Below are 18,300 nucleotides of genomic sequence, written 5' to 3' on the forward strand. Positions count from 1 at the left end.
ATCAGCCTTTGTGATTGCACAGCCTGAACACTGAAGTATCTACTTTTGTGCTTTTAGAATATCTATATTCATGCATACTTGTGAGTGATTTGTGTTCCCTAAAAATTACTTGAAAATAAACTTCAATTCTTAGAGCTCCAGAATTGATGTTTTGACTGTAGAGAAATAGACCTTGAGTTTCCTTTCATCTTAATCTGATCAAGGGGTACTCGCATGGTGTCAGGAGGCTGTCACTCCTTGTTTACCCTCAGAGGGTAACTTTTCCCTGAAAGGAAAACTCTGGCCTGGGAGATGGAATCTCCTTTGGCTGTTGTCTGGGTCAGGCCATGGGATGTGACAGTCCTGTGCTGTTGTGCCAGCAGCAGGTGGTTGTGCTGGAGTGCCCTGACATTTCCTGTAGCCCCCCAGGGCTGTGCTTGGCCACTCAATTGAGCAGCTGCCCTGACTGAGGTTGGAGCAGCCCCGGCACCTCCAGTGTCACCCGTGGCTTGCGTGGGAAGAGGAGGGAAAGGAGATTCCCCCTGGCACTGCCTGGGTGTCCAGTGGGAGAGTGGGAGAAGCAGAGGTTGTGTCTCTAGAGGGGAAGTGGCTGTGCTGGAAAGGAGGGAGGGAGGGGACATGAGCCATGACTTCAGTGTGTGTCCCATTGGGTTCCTGGGGAGCCCCAGGGAGAGCTGGAGGGAGCCCCGAGAGAGCTGAGCAAGTGGCCAAGTCTGGCGCTGGTCCTGTGCTGCTGGGCCGGGCTCCTGAGCCTGAGAGAGCTGCTGGCAAGCAGAGAGTGCTGCAGAGAGAGAGCTCTGGGCAGGAGCAGCTCCTCTGCAGAGCGCAGCAGGGCTGAGGGCACTGCCTGCAGGCAGCAGGGCAGGGCAGAGAGAGGAGGCAGAGAGAGGAGAAAGGCAGCCTGGGCTGGGAGGAGAGCTGAGAGCTGCCTGGGCTGGGGGAGAGAGAAATCTTCCCAGCCTCTGCCATGGTGAGTCTCTGGCTGCAGGGCAGTGAAGCTGGGCTTCCTGGAGGGGGTCTTCCTTCTCCAGCTGGCAGCCTGGGCCACAGCTGCTGGGATGCCTCCGGAGGATTTTGGTGGGCAGGAGGAAAAGGTTTGGCAGAGCAGGGCTGTCCTGGAGCAGCGTCAGAGGGAGAGGCCATGGGGCTGCCTTCTGCTGGGGATGGCTGCAGGGGCTGAGGGGGTGTGTGCAGGCAGGGGTGCCCAGGGCTGTCCTTCAGAGCAGGGTCCTGCAGCCCAGGGGCTGTGTGCTGGGGCAGGGACTCTGCTGCCTGCCTGCCTGCCTGCCAGGGGCAGCTCTCAGCCTGCCCAGGGAGCTCCCTGGTGCTGGCAGAAGCTGTGGCTGGCAGGAGACAGGGAGCACAGCGCAGGGTCCTTCTGGTTTTATGACGTTTCTGTGGGTCAGCAATGCTCACATATCCAGATCACACCAGAATATTTTTGAAGGGATTTTCATAGGCAAAATCAGGGCAGAGATTTGTATTGAGAACTTGGCTTTTGTCAGGCTGTAATTTTCTGTGTTGTTAGGGTGGGATAGAACCTAATATGGGGAGGTGAGATCAGGGGCTGTGAGTCCCTACACCATCACCCTCCTGTGTTCTAGGAACCTCAGCCAGTGCTTTCACCCTCCTTTACCCTACAGATACATCCAGCATCACCTTCCCAGGTTCATCAGGGTCTGTGTGACAGCAGAGCCCTCAGCCAGCCCATGAGCTCTGGGGTGTTGGGCACCTCCTCCTCCATCTGCTCACAGGAGAGCTGAAGTGCATCTGTGCTGCCATGTGCCCACCTCCCCCTGCCCAGGGGCTGGAGGTGCCTGCCAGGCATTATCACCATCTGGGAGGGGTTGTGCAGGGCTGGGGGAGGGAAAGGCTTTCCTGAGTGCCTTTCCTCTGCCTCTCTCCATGCCCCCCTCAGCTGCTCTTGCTGTTGATGTCAGGCTGGCAGCAGGAGTTTCAGCTGCAGGCACAGCTCTTGGGGCTCCTGCCATGCAGATGGTTTCAGGCAAGGAGGTGTCCAGCTGTGCTCTGCCCTGGGAGGCTCTGGGCAGTGCAGTCTGAGTGAGGCTGGGCAGGAAGCTGACCTCCCTTCATCAGATGCCCTCATTCCATCCCTGGGCTGTCTCCTTGGGCTGTCTGTCCAAGCTGGGAGCTGCCTTCCAGGGGGCACAATGAGCCTGGTGTGTCCTGGGCTGGAAACGGGGTGCTGAGACCTTGAGAAAGGGTCAGACACTGAGTGCTCTGAGCTGGGTCCCTCTGCTGTCAGCAGGGAGAGGCAGAGACACAGCCCAGCTCCCCCTTCTCTGCATGCAGCTGCAGGCAATGCTCTTTGCTCACTCTGTTCTGTCTGAGTGCTGCAGCAATGCTGAGGGGTTCTGATACCCAAGAACACTCCTCAGAGGAGATGGTGGGAGGTCTAAAAAAAAACCAAAATACAAAAATAAGCCTCTTAAGCTGCCTTCTGTTGTGAGGGTTCCTCCACAGCAGCTGCAGTGCCTTTGGCATTACCAACAATCTCATATGAAAAATGTCCACTCCAGGACTGGTCCCTGTCCCCATGGTTTCCATGAAGACCCTGTTGTAGAGCTGGAATGACTCCTTGGCAGTCAGTGAACAGAATCTCTCCTCCTCCTGACACAAACAGCAACAAGCAGCGCTGCAGCTGTGGGCTTCAAGGAAGAACTCCTAGAGAAGTGTATGTGTGTAGGATGGGGATATGGAAGGGGAAATGGGTCTCATTTTTCAGAGAATCATCTCCTAAATTTTTGTGTTTCCTCCTCAAACAGCTCCCCATGCCTTTTAGAATCAGCAGATGTCCAACAGCAGCTCCATCAGGCAGTTCCTCCTCCTGGCATTTGCAGACAGGCGGGAGCTGCAGCTCTTGCACTTCTGGCTCTTCCTGGGCATCTACCTGGCTGCCCTCCTGGGCAACAGCCTCATCATCACCACCATCGCCTGTGACCACCACCTCCACACCCCCATGTACTTCTTCCTCCTCAACCTCTCCCTCCTCGACCTGGGATCCATCTCCACCACTCTGCCCAAAGCCATGGCCAGTTCCCTCGGGGACAACACGGACATCTCCTACAAGGCATGTGCTGCACAGGTCTTTTTTCTTTTTCTTCTTCATCACAGCAGAATTCTCTCTCCTGACCATCATGTCCTACGACCGCTCCGTGGCCATCTGCAAACCCCTGCACTACGGGACCCTCCTGGGCAGCAGAGCTTGTGTCCACATGGCAGCAGCTGCCTGGGGCACTGGGTTTCTCACTGCTCTGCTGCACACAGCCAATACATTTTCCCTGCCCCTCTGCCAGGGCAGTGCCCTGGACCAGTTCTTCTGTGAAATTCCCCAGATCCTCAAGCTCTCCTGCTCACACTCCTACCTCAGGGAAATTGGGCTTCTTGTGGTCAGTGCCTCTTTATCATTTGTGTGTTTTGTTTTCATCGTGGTGTCCTATGTGGAGATCTTCAGGGCTGTGCTAAAGATCCCGTCTGAGCAGGGAAGGCACAAAGCCTTTTCCATGTGCCTCCCTCACCTGGCTGTGGTCTCCCTGTTCATCAGCACAGCCATCTTTGCCTACCTGAAGCCCCTCTCCGTCTTCTCCCCTTCCATGGATCTGGTGGTGTCATTTTTATACTCGGTGGTTCCTCCAGCAGTGAACCCCCTCATCTACAGCATGAGGAACCAGGAGCTCAAGGGTTCTCTCTGTAAAATTATTCCATTGACATCTTTCAACAATGAAAAATTCATCACCGATCTCCACAAATGAGTCTCACAATATCTTATTGCCTTCTTTTGTTTATTTGTGGGGGGGGATTTGATTGTTTGTTTTTTGTCTGTAACTATTGGGTTTATCGTTCCCTCTCTTTTTGTTGTCATTCATGGTTATGTTCCTTATTAATGTTTAGATATGTATTGCTAAAACTCACAAATGTCTGTTCTTTGTCTCACCGGGTTCTGTTTTAAGATTTGTTCTAACACTTACTCAGAGTCCTTGATTTTCCACTAACTAAAACCATCTGCTCTACTTGACATCCTGTCCTTCCAGTGTCTCACGTGACCCACTCAGCATGGTGTCACTTTCAAATTCCCTGAGGGTGCACGTGATGCCACTCTCTGTGTCACTGGTGAAGATATTGAACAGGACTGGTCCTGTTATAGACCCCTGAGGGACCATATTGGAATCTGACCTGGTCCCCAACACTTCCATACAAAGAAAGAATTGGCATTTCTAGGCCATGAATGGCCAGGTTGTTATAGGAACAATTCAAAACCCAAAAAATAAAAATTAATCCAAAGTCATTTCTAACATCTGTGTGAATTATTCACCCGTGGGACAATGGGAGAGCATCCCAGGATGACCTTTTCAGTTGAGGGTGGGAGGTTTCAGTGGGGTCAGAAACTCCCCGTGGGAAGCCAGAGTAGGGACAGGTGGGGATTTGATACCAGCAGCAGAGCTGGGCTGAGGGACTCAACACCCTCTGTGCCTGAGTCTGTACTGAAGGGGTCTGCAGGGCTCTGTGCTCAGGGAAAGGGCACAGGAGGGGAGCTCGGATGGGCAGGAGCCTCAGGACATACCAGAAGGACAAATCCAGGGTCTGCCCCTGACAGGGACTCACCTTGGCCATGGCCCAGGCTGGAACCTATAACATTACTGATAGTGTAGGGTTAAATGGGGATGGTGCAGCATGCACAAACCTTTGCCTCACAGGCTTAGGGCATGGCATGTGATAAGGATCTACAGTCTCATCATGGTATAGATCACATCTCGTACAGCCAATTCTTTCAGATACCTGAGAGCTTATCCCAGTGTGGGTGCTTTGACCTGTGGGCAGTCTATTTCCTCTTTATAGGGATATGTCCAATGGGCATGAAATGTGTATCCTATGTGTATCTCCTAGCTGTGTGAAAAACCATTGTACCATGTACACACTGTTGAAGACCATACCAAAACTATGGTTCTTAAGCAGCTCTTACCAGGAATGAACCACAGAGCAACACTAATCCCAGATAAAAAGCCACAGATCACACACCCTGAGAGCCAAAGGTGCAGCATGATTGGTTTAATTTCCAACCCTGTGAAATTTCCAAAGAAAATTGTTTGATTCCCACTCAGCGGAGCAATCTGGGTATCCTCCCACCGGACTCAAAATTCAAACTTTTCATATAAATGAGTTGAAATTTGAACTGGGCTTGAGCTAATTAGCTTAAAGCCCCACGTTGGGCGCCAATAAATCTGTCAGGGTTCAATGCTGGGCCACCAATTAACCAAATGACAAAATCTCTGTATTAATGCCACTCCCCACCCTGATAAAGAAAGGAGAGAGAATAAGGGAGAGAGACTTATGGGTTGGAAACTAAACTTCACAGCTTTAATGAAACAGTAATGACAAAAAGGAAAAAATACTAAATATATAAAAATACATAGAAAAATCGTACCATGTTCCTCCCCCCTCGCCCCCAATAACTCTCACCACGTCACCACCAAGGCTTCAGGGCAGCCCTGGGAAAGTCCAGGCTTGACTCCCGGGGTCAGCAGGACTGGTTTAATCCCAGATCAGTTGTAGGGGTGATCATTGCAATCCCTCCTTCTCCTTCAGTTTAAAGCCTCTTTAAAGCAGCTTAAAGAAGGAGCTGCAGGCATGGACAGTGTAGGGTGTAGTGAAATGAGGCAATCAGGTGGCACTAATTGCCAGGTAGTGGGCATGACCTCGTGTTAAGCCCACCTGTGCCTGATTAGGGTGGGCCCCTACTGCGCATGAGCAGGATTAGGGGGCCAATAAAGCTCACACCTGAGGAAGCCAGAGGCTGGCCACTTTCGGAGCAGTAGCACTGATCCAGGCTGGTCAGCCCTGAGAGCATTAGACTCAGAGCACTATTCGTGTGTTTCTGCTGGAACACCTGTTTGGACCTTGGAGCGCTGTGCCCTAAAAAAGGTTTGTCTTGCTACAGTAGGGCAGCCTGCAGGAGAGATGGCCAAGGGCTCTGGAAGGCTGAAAGGCCCAGCAGGACCAAGGGCTTTGTCACCTCAGACATGGCAGCTGCATCAACCACCATGGTCTACCAGGAGTAATTTTGTCCTGATGCTCTGGACTTCCTTTCCCCTTCTTGGGGAGGTCAAGACATGTCAGAATATTTATTACACATTTTCATACTGTACTGTCTGTAGGAAGAGTCCTGACCTACAAGTGAGGGATGGGCTCTGCCTTTTTATCGACTGGAGGTCAGAGTTTGTCCTCAATGCTGCATTAATAAATAAATAATGAAAAATCCTTGCTTTCAGAGCCACCTATACAGAATCTTTGCCTCCCTGCAATCATGGCCTCCAGTGATCTGCTCTAACAAGGCCATGGGGAGGCTCTGGCAGCAATGGTCCTCAGCGGGGCCAATCAATGCTTCAAGGTACTTTCAGGTTCCATTCTGACTTCTGGAGCAGTTTGTTCATTCATCTCTCAGCACCTGAGGATCATGGACTCAGCACCAAACACACCCTGGGGCTCAGTGAAATACAGAGAGCACTAAAGGGCCATGGCTCTCCATGGGATATTCTTCACATCTTCAAGACTTGTACAGCTAATTGGAGAGGTTTTCCCACTGTAGTTAAGGAGGAACATTTCATAGAATCATAGAATTGGCTGGGTTGGAAGGGACCTCAGAGATCATCAAGTCCAACCCTTGATCCACTACCGCTGCAGTTACTAGACCATGGCACCGAGTGCCACATCCAGTCTCCTTTTAAATATCTTCAGGGATGGAGAATCCACTACTTCCCGGAGCAGCCCATTCCAATGCTTGATCACCCTCTCAGTAAAGAAATTCTTTCTAATATCCAACCTAAACCTCCCCCGGCACAACTTAAGACCTTGCCCTCTTGTCTTGCTGAGAGTTACCTGGGAAAAGAGCCCAACCCCCCCCTGGCTCCAACCTCCTTTCAGGGAGTTGTAGAGAGTGATGAGGTCTCCCCTGAGCCTCCTCTTCTCCAGGCTGAACAGCCCCAGCTCCCTCAGCCTCTCCTCATAGGATCTGTGCTCAAGTCCCTTCACCATCCCAGTTGCCTCCTTTGGACCTGTTCGAGGACCTCAATATCCTTCTTGAACTGAGGGGCCCAGAACTGGACGCAGTACTCAAGGTGAGGCCTCACCAGGGCTGAGTACAGGGGCAGAATCACTTCCTTGGACCTGCTGGTGACGCTGTTCCTGATACAGGCCAGGATGCCATTGGCCTTCTTGCCTACCTGGGCACACTGTTGGCTCATGTTCAGCTTCCTGGCAATCCAGGCTCCCAGGTCCCTCTCTCTCTGGCTGCTCTCCAACCACTCTGTGCCCAGCCTGGAGCTCCCCATGGGGTTGTTGTGGCCAAAGTGCAGGACCCAGCACTTGGCCTTGTTGAACCTCATCCCATTGGAATCAGCCCAACTCTCCAGTCTGTCCAGGTCCCTCTGTAGAGCCCTCCTGCCTTCCTTTCATACTGTGATTAAGGAAAACTCGTTTCTCCTGATAAAAATTTCTTGAAGTCTGACACAGTGTGGGTAACTTCTCACCCCCCCCAACCCCACAATTGTTTTTATGTCCCACCTGGGACTTCCATCCCTGGTCCTTGCATCAGACTTATCCTCTCCTCTCTGCAGCTGGAGGTTACAGCTCCACTGCACCACCTCCCACCTGCTCTCCTCAGAGAACTGACTGCACACGGGCACAGCAGGAGTTTTCCTTTGTGCCAGCCAAGAAAAGTCCAACAGAGAAAGTGAAGAAGAATCTGAGGAGAAATGGTTTAGAGAGACAGATGGGAAAAGAGGGATGTGATCATCATGACAGAGGTGGCTAAAGAGACAATCAGGCTGCTGAAAGACAGGTGAGCTTTGAACAACCTGCTGCTCAAAGCAGCACCCAGGGGAGAGGCATCTGAATGAGCAAAGAGTAGGAGAAGGGGACAGTTGGAGAGGAATGGGAATGGCCTTTGTCTGGACAGTCTGTGTCTGGAAAGGTGACTTTAGAAATGGTCACTGTATCACCACCACCAGGCAGAAGTTTCTGTTCAGGCTCTGCACTTGGTTTGCTCCTTGCCCCTTCCTGGGGTAGCTGGGAGGTGTTGTACATTTTTCCTACGGTTTTTATTGCTCATCTTCATACCCCACTGCCCCCAGGAAAGTTCTGACCAAAAAGAGAGGGGTGGGCTCTGATATCCCATTGCCTGGGGTTCAGAGTCTGACCTGACTGATCCATAATATAAATATATCAATCAATACAGAAACAAATGAATAAATGAATATCTGTGGCTTCAGAGCAAACTTTACAGAACCTTTGTCTCCCTGCAATGACTTCCAGTGACCTTCTCTAACAAGTCTCTGGGGAGGCTTTGTCAGTAATGGGACCCAATGGAGCCAATCAATGGTTCACGATAACTTTGTTTTTTGTTTTGGCTTTAACTTCTAAAGACATTTTTTTTTCAGTCTCCTGTCAGTACCTGAGTATCATGGACTCAGTGCCTCTGGCACCATGGGGCCCATTACAGTGCTGAGCAGCCATGAGTCACCCTGTCATGTTTTTAGTGTTCAAGACTTGCACAGCAAATTGAAGAGGTTCCAGTTTGGAGGAAGATTAAAAAGAGCATCAAATAAAAAATTTTTTTAAATTCTGTTTTACTCTTTTTTAGTTTAGAAATGTATATTCAACTGGTATCGGTGCAGAGTGTCACTTCAAGAGACCTGGACAGTGAGGAAAAGTCTTTGAGATCCAGCACTCCATGGAGAACATTGCTCCTCACCTCCCCAAACACAACATTGCTCTCATTGGCTCCCTGGGAAGGCTCTGGGATAATTTGCCTCCACCACCTTGTCACCACCACCTTGTCACCACCCCCTTGTCAGTACCACCACTTGTACCCTCCATCCAGCAGCTGCTGCTCGCTCAGCTCCCTCCTGTCCCCACGCTGCCACTTGATCCCCACCCACCCACCCCGCATGGCACCAGCATCACCGGGGTCTCTGCGGGGAGCCCCGAGCGCTGGCAGCGATTGTCCTGTCACACAATGAGGGGATGGGGGCAGCGGCAGCGAGCCCGTTCCTGCCCTGCCTGCAGGACACCTTCCCTTAGGGGCAGGAGGAGCAATGCATGACAAGTGTCCCTTTCCAAAAGCCCGCAGCAGCCTCTCTTTCCTACGGCAGCTGCTTTCTGCACTGCCATCAAGAACGCCCTGCAGGCTGCACTTTGCATTTCCCCCTCAGGAAGGGAATGCTCCTTCTTGGCATCACCCAGCACGGACGGAATGTCCTCAGGTAGAAAGGAAAAGAAACAAAAAAGATACAAAATTGGTAACCTCCCGGGGACTGGGAGGGACTGGGAGGGACTGGGAGGGGATTGGGAGGGGATTAGAGGGGATTGGGAGGGGATTGGGGAAATGGGAGGGATTGAGAGGGAACTGGGAGGGGACTGGGATGGAATCGGGAGGGGACTGGGAGGGGTTGGGAGGGAACTTGGAAGGGGATTGGGGGAAATGGGAGGGAACTGGGAGGGTTTGGGAGGGGATTGGGGGGAACTGGGAGGGGATTGGGGGAAATGGGAGGGAACTGGGAGGGATTGAGAGGGATTGGGAGGGAACTGGGAGGGACTGGGAGGGACTGGGAGGGAACTGGGAGGGATTGGGAGGGAAATGGGAGGGAACTGGGAGAGACTGCGAAGGAATAGGGAGGGAACTGGGAGGGGATTGAGGGAAATGGGAGGGAACTGGGAGGGATTGGCAGGGGATTGGGGGGAACTGGGAGGGAACTTGGGGGGGATTGGGAGGGGATGGGGGGAGCTTGGACAGACTGGGAGAGACTGGGAGGGAACTGGGAGGGGATTGGGAGGGAATGGGAGGGACTGGGAGGCAAATGGGAGTGATTTGGAGCCAACTGGTCTGTACTGGTCTGTACTGGTCTATACTGGTCTATACTGGTCTGTATTGGTCAGTACTGGTCTATACTATTTTATACTTATTTATACTGGTTATACTGATTATACTGGTCTATACTGGTTTATACTGGTCTATACGGGTTTACTTGTTTATATTGGTCCATACTGGTTTTTACTGGTCTATACTGCTTTATACTGGTCTATAAAGACCTATACTGGCTTATACTGGTAACAATGGTTATACTGGCTTATACTGGCCTATACTAGTCTATACTGGTTTGTACTTCTTATATTTGTGTATACTGGTTATACTGATCTATACTGGGCTGTACTGGTCTATATTGGTTATACCGATTATACTGGTATATACTCATTATACTGGTCTATACTGGTTTATACTGGTCTATACTAGTCTGTACTGCTCTATACTGCTTTAAATATACTCTATACTCATTAAACTGGTCTATACTGGTCTATACTAGTTTATAATGATCTATACTGGTTTACTGGTTTGTAGTGGTCTATACTGGTTTCTGCTGGTTTATACTGGTTTATACTGGTTATACTGGTTTATACTGGTTTATTCTGGTTTATACTGGCCTATATTAGTCTATACTGGTTTGTACAGCTTATATTCATTTATACTGGTTATACTGGTCATTACTGGTCTGTACTGGTCTGTACTGGTTTATACTGGTTATACTTGTATGTACTGGCTTATACAGGTTTATACTGGTCTATACTGGTTTATACTGGTCAATACTGATTATACTGCTTTATACTGGTATATACTGGTTTATACTGGTCTATAAAGGTCTGTACTGGTTTATACTGGTAATACTGGTTTATACTGGTTAATGGTCTATACAGGTCTATACTGCTTTGTACTGGTTATACTGGTCTATACTAGTCTATACTGGCTTATACAGGTTATACTGGTCTATATTGGTTTATACAGGTTTATACTGGTCTATAGAGGCCTACACTGGTTTATACTGGTCTATACTGGTTATATTAGTTTATAATGATCCACACTTGTCCATACTCATCTATACTGTATTTAATATATTTATTATTATATACTGTATATTACAATATTATATATATTTAATAATAATTAATATAATAATATTAATGCTTTTAATGTAATTATGATGTTATATATCATAAATATTTAATATATATAATAATATCAACATATATAATTTATAATATATATTATAGAATTTATAATTATATATAACATAATATATAGTATATAATAAAATACTAGAAATAATATAAATAATAAAAATCATTATTACTATATTTTAATATTACTTAATATTATATATTATTTATTATTATACATTATTATGTATTATTATTCATTGATCATTATTTTATTTATTATATTTATTATATAGTATATTTATTATTTTATTATTGTAATCATTATTTATTATATACTGTATACCATTATTTATTATATATTTTTAAAAACTTATTATTACTTTTCATTTTATATTGTTACTTATTATTATATATTATTATTTATACATATACAAAGCTGAAGAGGAGGCAGCAGTGTGCCCAGGTGGCCAAGAAGGCCAATGGCATCCTGGGCTGGCTCAGGAACAGCGTGGCCAGCAGGTCCAGGGAAGGGATTCTGCCCCTGTGCTCAGCCCTGGGGAGGCCACAGCTTGAGTCCTGTGTCCAGTTCTGGGCCCCTCAGCTCAGGAAGGAGATTGAGGTGCTGGAGCAGGTCCAGAGAAGAGCAAGGAGGCTGGGAAGGGATCCAGCACAAGTCCTGTGAGGAAGGGCTGAGGGAGCTGGGGGTGTTGAGGCTGGAGAAGAGGAGGCTCAGGGGAGACCTCATCACTCTCTCCAACTCCCTGAAAGGAGGTTGGAGCCAGGGGGGGGTTGGGCTCTTTTCCCAGGCAACTCTCAGCAAGACAAGAGGGCACAAGAGGTCTCAAGTTGTGCCAGGGGAGGTTTAGGTTGGACATTAGGAAAAAATTCCTTAGAGAGAGGGTGATCAGCCATTGGAATGGGCTGCCCAGGGAAGGGGTGGATTCTCCATCCCTGGAGATATTTAAAAAGAGCCTGGATGTGGCACTCAGCGCCATGGGCTGGGAACTGCAGTGGGAGTGGATCAAGGGTTGGACTTGATGAGCTCTGAGGTCCCTTCCAACCCAGCCAATTCTATGATTCAATGATTCTATGATAATCACTTGGGGAATTCTGCTAGATCCTCTCCTCTCACTTTGAAAACTTCCTTCTTAATTCCACTACGAAAAATTAACAATGAGCTCTTCAGGTCTTGAAGATGTAAAGGAAATTAGGAAATATGTTTTAGGACAGCTTTTTAGGAAATCTGAGGATCATTGCAGGAGCCTCAGATACCGAGAGAAGAATGAAGACATATCTCCAGAAATCAAAGTCAAAGTACCTCAAGGTATCAACGGGTCCCACTGATCCTGCCAGAGCTCGGTAATTCGGGCAGGTGCACAACAGACCCTGGGGGGCAGGATCCTGCCCTGACTGCAGGAAAGGTTTTAGCAGGAGATGGCATTTTATCCGGCATCAACGGATCCATTCGGGTGAGAAACCCTTTAAATCTTCCAAGTGTGAGAAGGGGTTTGCCCAGAGTTCCAATTTATCACAGCATCGCCGCAGGAGAGAAACCCCATAAGTGTCTGGAGTGTGGGAAGGACTTTACCTGGAGCCCCAGTTTATCACAGCATCACCACATCCACACGGGAGAGAGATCCTATAAGTGTATGGAGTGTGGGAAGAATTTTTCCCAGAGTTCCTCTTTATCACGCCATCGCCACATCCATACAGGAGAGAAGTTGTATCCCTGCACTCGCTGTGGGAAAGCCTTCAACAATAGCACCTCTTGGATTAATCACCAACATGTCCACACTGAGGAAAAACCCTACACGTGTCCCCAGTGTGGGAAGGGCTTCACAGCCAGCTCAGGTCTTACCGAACACCTACGGATCCATAGGGGTGAACGTCCCTACAAGTGTCCCGACTGTGGGAAGAGCTTTTCCAGGAGCTCTGATCTCATCAGGCATCGTCTCATCCACACAGGGGAGAAAGCTTACTCGTGTCCCCACTGCTCCAAGAGCTTCAGGCAAAGCTCCCACTTGCTGAGACATCAGTGCCTTCATAGCCTAAAGACTCCCAGTGTGAGAAGAGTTTTTACCAGAGCTATGATCTCATCTCTCATCACCAGACCCACCTATCCCATCCCCAGAAATGAAGGGGCATGGTCAAGATCACCTGTGACCTTGGAGTGTCTGAATGGGACGAGGTCTATTTCTTTTTTTTTAGTTAGGCAACACCCACATGGAGCATTTTATTGTGACTTTTCAGTGGGACTTGGAAAGAAAACAAGACCAAAAATTTGGGATTTGGTCATTTTGAAGGGAAAAGAAATCTTTTCCATTAAGATGCCCTTTTAAGGAGATTTAGATGCAGAAATTAGACTTTACACTTCAGTGTCCAGATGATTGTGGCTGCAAAACTGGGTGGAGGTAAATTAGCCTGAAGTTCAATACCATTTGGGGGTTGCTTTTTTTAATAAGATACTCAATAAAATTTTACAATGCACAACGGAGCAATCCCTCATGGCTGTTGGGGTACAAAGGTTTGGAGAATGCTTTGGATGCTTTGTGATTGGGATCCTCTCCTCAAAACCCCCTCTCTTTTTCTCACCCTGAGGTGGCCATAAAACAGCTTCCAGCACAGTGAGTGGAGAGGTAGGAGATAGAGCTGATGGAGAAGAGAGAGACTGAGCTGTCCTGATGGCCATGACTCCAGCTGTTCAGCTGAAACCCTTGGCTCTGCAGACCATTCTCCAGCTCTAACTATAAACATCGAGTGTTATCAGTCCTAGAAGCAGACACTGACTGAGAAACTGGCTGTTCATTTCAGCAAGTGCAGCTGCTTAGGAGGGACCTAGCTGAAAGCAAAAATACAAGACAGAAAACTACTTTTATCCTGGGCCAAACCAGGACTTTCCACCCCTTATTCCATAGCATTTGTGTCTGCTCCAGTCATTACTATCTCTTTTCCCTAAATACACCTATACAGAAATTATTACTAATTCTCTCTACTAAAACCCACTGAGTTAATTTAGTTTATGATTGCAGATGTTCATCTACTGTAGCAGACTCTTAAAACAAGAAATGATTGCAGCAGTTCATGTCCATGGTCCACAGGTTTCAGATTGCAGATGTTAATTTGAGGAAGTTACTGTATGCCAGTTGATGAAACCAGTTCTGGTTTGATCACCACAACATTATCCTGAAAAACACTCACAGAACACTGTTAGTTTATGCAACAATTCACGTAACAGCAATTAATGTGGGGCATGAATTGACGACCCCGAAAATTCCATACTCTACTGGTTGAGCTAACCATGCAAAAATTATTTATTCTCACCTAGTGTTTGATTCCTTTGTGAATACATAATCACATTGTACTTCTCCATCTTCCACCAAGTGTGTCCAGGCCCTTGGGCGAAAGGCACAATTCGAATGGGTTTGCCTTTGCCTGAGGCAGGAAAAACCCAAACTGTTTTCCCCAGCAGATTCTTTTCATGCACCACAGACACTTTGTCCCAGTCTACTGTGTGTTGAAGGTGGCTGAGCAGGACCAGCTGACTTGATGATGGAAGCCCTGGTGCTAACTAACCAGGTGGCTTTTGCCAAATGCTTCTCCCTGTTTTCATAGAATCACAGAAACATAGAATAGGCTGGGTTGCCTATAAGGAAGTTTTTAACAGTCCATTGTACCTTTCAATTTTCCATGAGGCTGGTGCATGATAGGGGATATGGTATCCCCACTCAATACCATGTTCTTTGGCCCAGCTACCTAGAAGACTCTTTTGAAATGAGTTCCATTATCTGACTCAGGTCTTTCTGGTGTACCATGTCTCCACAAAACTTGTTTCTCTAAGCCCAGGAGGGTGTTCTGGGCTGTGCCATGAGGCACAGGATATGTTTCCAGCCATCCTGTACTTGCTTCCACCATTATCAACACAGAGGGCTTACCCTGGCAGGTCTCAGGCAGTGTGACACAGTCGATGTGCCAGGCCTCCCCATACCTATATTCTGACCATCTCCCTTCATACCACAGGGGTTTTAACCTTTTAGCTTGCTTAATTGCAGCACATATGTCACAATCATGGATAATTGCACAACAGTGTCCAAAGGTCAATCAACCCCTTGGTCACGAGCCTATCGATGTGTTCCATCCCTGCCTTGATGACCTGAAGTGTCATGGACCCATCTAGCTAAAACCAGTTCACCTTTATGGTCCCAGTCAAGATCTCTTTGGAACACTTGAGCAGCATCATCTCCTCGTTGGTTGTTTCCATGTTCCTCAGTAGCGCGACGTGACGGTTCGTGGGCATCTCCATGATGCCTCCACTCTCCCTTAGCCTTTGGCACTGGCCACAGAGGACGAGTGAAGGGTGACTGAGTCCTGCTGATCACTCCTTGGCTCTCTAGCTGCCGGATCAGCTTGTGAATGGAGATCACAGCATCCCTGTTGGTGTGATACTGTTTTCGATGCACTATTGAAGTAGCAATTGGCACCTGCTGGTTTTTAGTTTTCATGAACCACTCTAAAAAGAATTTATCTGAAAGGCCAAGCAAAGCATGCAGCCATTCTGTATTCTCAGTTATTAGAGCTGTGATAGCGAAGGACCACTGGGTACCCTTTAGGTCCTGGAAGTCTTAAAGGATTTCTCATAAGATTATCCCTTGTAGAAAGGTGACCTCATGAGGGTACAGCTCGTACTTAGCCTATGGTTGAGGAGTGTGTTGGATTGGCCATGAAACTTTATCATGCTTTGCTTTGCTTTGTTTGCAGAGAGGAAAACTCCTGCTGTGCCCATGTGCAGCAGTTCTCTAAGGAAAAGAGGGGGGAGCTGGTGCAAAGGAGCTGAACCATCCAGCTGCAGAGAGCAGGGAAGAAGTCTGATGGGAGGAGAAGTGATGCAAGTGCCAGGGGCCAAGGAGAGCAGTGGTGGGGTTGGGGAGGTGAGGAGCAAGGGTGTCCATCCAGGGTCAGACCTCAAGGAGCTGCTTCTCCTGCTGGTGCAGACCTCCTGAGGAGACCCTCTGGGTCATTATCACTTGGAGAATGCTGCTAGAACCTCTCCTCTGAAGTACAAAGTAATGAAATATTCCCTTTCAATTGAGAGTGCAAAAGTGCACATTGAAATCTTCCTCCTGATATCCACCGGGAACAAAATTAAAAACTCTAAGGAGCTCTACACGTCTTGAAGACAGACATGAAGGAAAAAACAAAAGATGAACAGCTCCTGTGGCCTTTTGAGGCCCAGTAAATGAACTTCAGATATTGAGAGAAGAATGAAAAAAATCTCTGATAAAGTCAAAGTCAGAAGCAAAACCCAAAATACCTTCACACACTGATGGGCTCCCCTGAGCCTGCCAGAGCCTCCCCATGGCCTCGTTAGAGCAGATCCCTGGAGGCCATGATTGCAGGAGGCAAAGGCCCTGTGCTGGTGGCTGTAGTGCTGAGAAAACCCTTTGGTTTGTTGGATGCAGCAGAAAGGCCAAGCCCTGACCCCAGGCCCTGGGAAGGCAGATCCTGAGAGCCTCAAGAGAAAGTTTCCTCTCCCCAGCCTTGGTGGCCCAGGACACTGCTATGGCCAAGGGGACAATGACCTCACTCCTTGACAGAGCCCTTGGCCACCTCTCCTGCAGGCTGGCCTACACTGTCCATGCCTGCACCTCCTTCCCTTCAGGCTGTTGTCACCCTTCCTGCTTTCCCAACTTAATCTCACCCCAGCATTTCCAGACCTTCTCTGCTTTCTCTCTGTTCTCCCTGGCTTTGCCTTGAAAACAAAATCCTGGGCTGATCAAGGAGCCCTCTGGGTAAACCTCTAACACAATGATACCCTGGGGGTGAGACTTCTTGTTCTTTCCCTCCAGTCTAAACCTTCCAAGGTGACCTTTGTGGAGGTTTTGGACTACCAAGAGAAGTTCTAGCATAAAATCATAGAACTGTCTGGGTGTGAAGGGATGTGACAGACCAGACTTGTATTTCTCATGATCACTCCAAGAAGGACTGCCCATACCACCTGTGTGGAAATTTCCCCATGGTACAGTTTGGAGATTTTCTGGGATGGGTAAAAACTCAGGGACAGAATTAAGCGTGAAGTGGGCTGAGAAGAGTGTGTGCCTCAGAGTCTGGGATGGATGCTTCTGATCCCATCCCTCTACTCAGTCTTGCTCTGGGCTGGGGATTTAGGAATGCCCCAGGACATTCCTCTTATCGCTGTTTGTTTGTCTGATTTTGTTAGGCCTGTTTTGTTTCTTTGCTTGGGAAAGAATTGCTCCTCTAAGTGATAATGTAACCCTCAGTCCTTTCACTCTGTACCAGTCAGTGGTGTCAGAGGAGCTGTTGAGCATTTTCTGGGACAGTATGGTTTCAGTCCCTCTCCCCAGCAGGGCCAGGTCGGGCACTCAGGTTGGATCCAGCAGCACCTTGGCTCCTCTCTGAGAAGGAGTTGAGAAAGCAAGGGGGTGCAAGCTGTGACTCCCTGGGTGCCTTCCCCAGGTTATGACAAGTGCCCACCAAGACCTTTCCCACAGGGCTGCTCCCAGCCAGGCAGCCCCAGCCTGTGCCATGGCCTGGGTGAGTCCCCTGCAGGGGCAGACACTGGCACTTGTCCTTCTGAGATTTCTCTCCAGATGAGCTCTGCTGCTCCTTGATGCCTTTCATGTGGGCACCGCCCAGGACAGGGTGCACTCCTGCTGGAGACAGCTCTATCTGATGGGATGGCCTCAGCAGTCCCTGGGGCTGTGTCACCTGTGTCAACCATGTCAGCTGTGGGGCTTCAGTGACAGCTCTGCCCCAGGCTCTGCTGGGCTCTGGGCCAGGAGAGAGCCCGGGCAGGGCTGGGAGTTCCCCCCATGCAGGCACTGAGCCCAGCAGGAGGATGGAGATGCTCTGGCAGAAAGACTCAGCCTCAACTGAGGACACCCACGGCTTTCTCTGCCAGGGTTTCACTTGCCAGCCCAGAACAGCTCCCTCCAGGCTCTCCCACCTCCCCTCCCCTCTCTCCCAGCACAGCCCAGTTGCTGCTGGCCCCACACCAGTGCCCTCCCCAGGCTGCTCTGGGCAGTCCCACCACAGTCCCAGCCCCTTGGAAGGGCACAGCAGCTCCTGGGGGGCAGAGAGAGCTCAGAGCCCCAGATGGGTGACCATGCATGGCAAAAGGAGCAGGAGGCACCCTGTGTCCCCTGCTCTCCTCTCCAGGAGATCCGCAGAGCTCTGCAGCCCCTCGGGGAAAGGGAACAAGGTAGAGCTGCAGAATAAAAATAGGGCTCACATGGCAGTGAAACAGTAAGAATTAGAGAAAACCAGGTTGTAATTTAG

The 18,300-nt window shown here is 49.0% G+C and overlaps 1 protein-coding gene, 1 long non-coding RNA gene and 1 pseudogene across 3 annotated transcripts in view; 2 read left to right on the forward strand and 1 right to left on the reverse strand.

The window, feature by feature from the left end:
- The window catches only part of LOC139790612 (uncharacterized), a 301,741-nt gene that overhangs the window by 201,517 nt on the left and 81,924 nt on the right, over positions 1 to 18,300 (reverse strand). The gene's annotated exons all lie outside the window — the stretch shown is intronic.
- On the forward strand, positions 2,808 to 3,773 carry LOC139790556 (olfactory receptor 14A16-like; annotated as a pseudogene).
- On the forward strand, positions 12,181 to 16,907 carry LOC139790557 (zinc finger protein 501-like). Its single transcript, XM_071732425.1, is given in 4 exon segments — positions 12,181 to 12,321; positions 12,380 to 12,534; positions 12,536 to 13,070; positions 16,851 to 16,907. Coding segments are annotated over 4 exon segments (888 nt in total).

This window comes from Heliangelus exortis (genome assembly GCF_036169615.1).
Source record: "Heliangelus exortis chromosome W unlocalized genomic scaffold, bHelExo1.hap1 SUPER_W_unloc_2, whole genome shotgun sequence".
NCBI classification, from domain to species: domain Eukaryota; kingdom Metazoa; phylum Chordata; class Aves; order Apodiformes; family Trochilidae; genus Heliangelus; species Heliangelus exortis.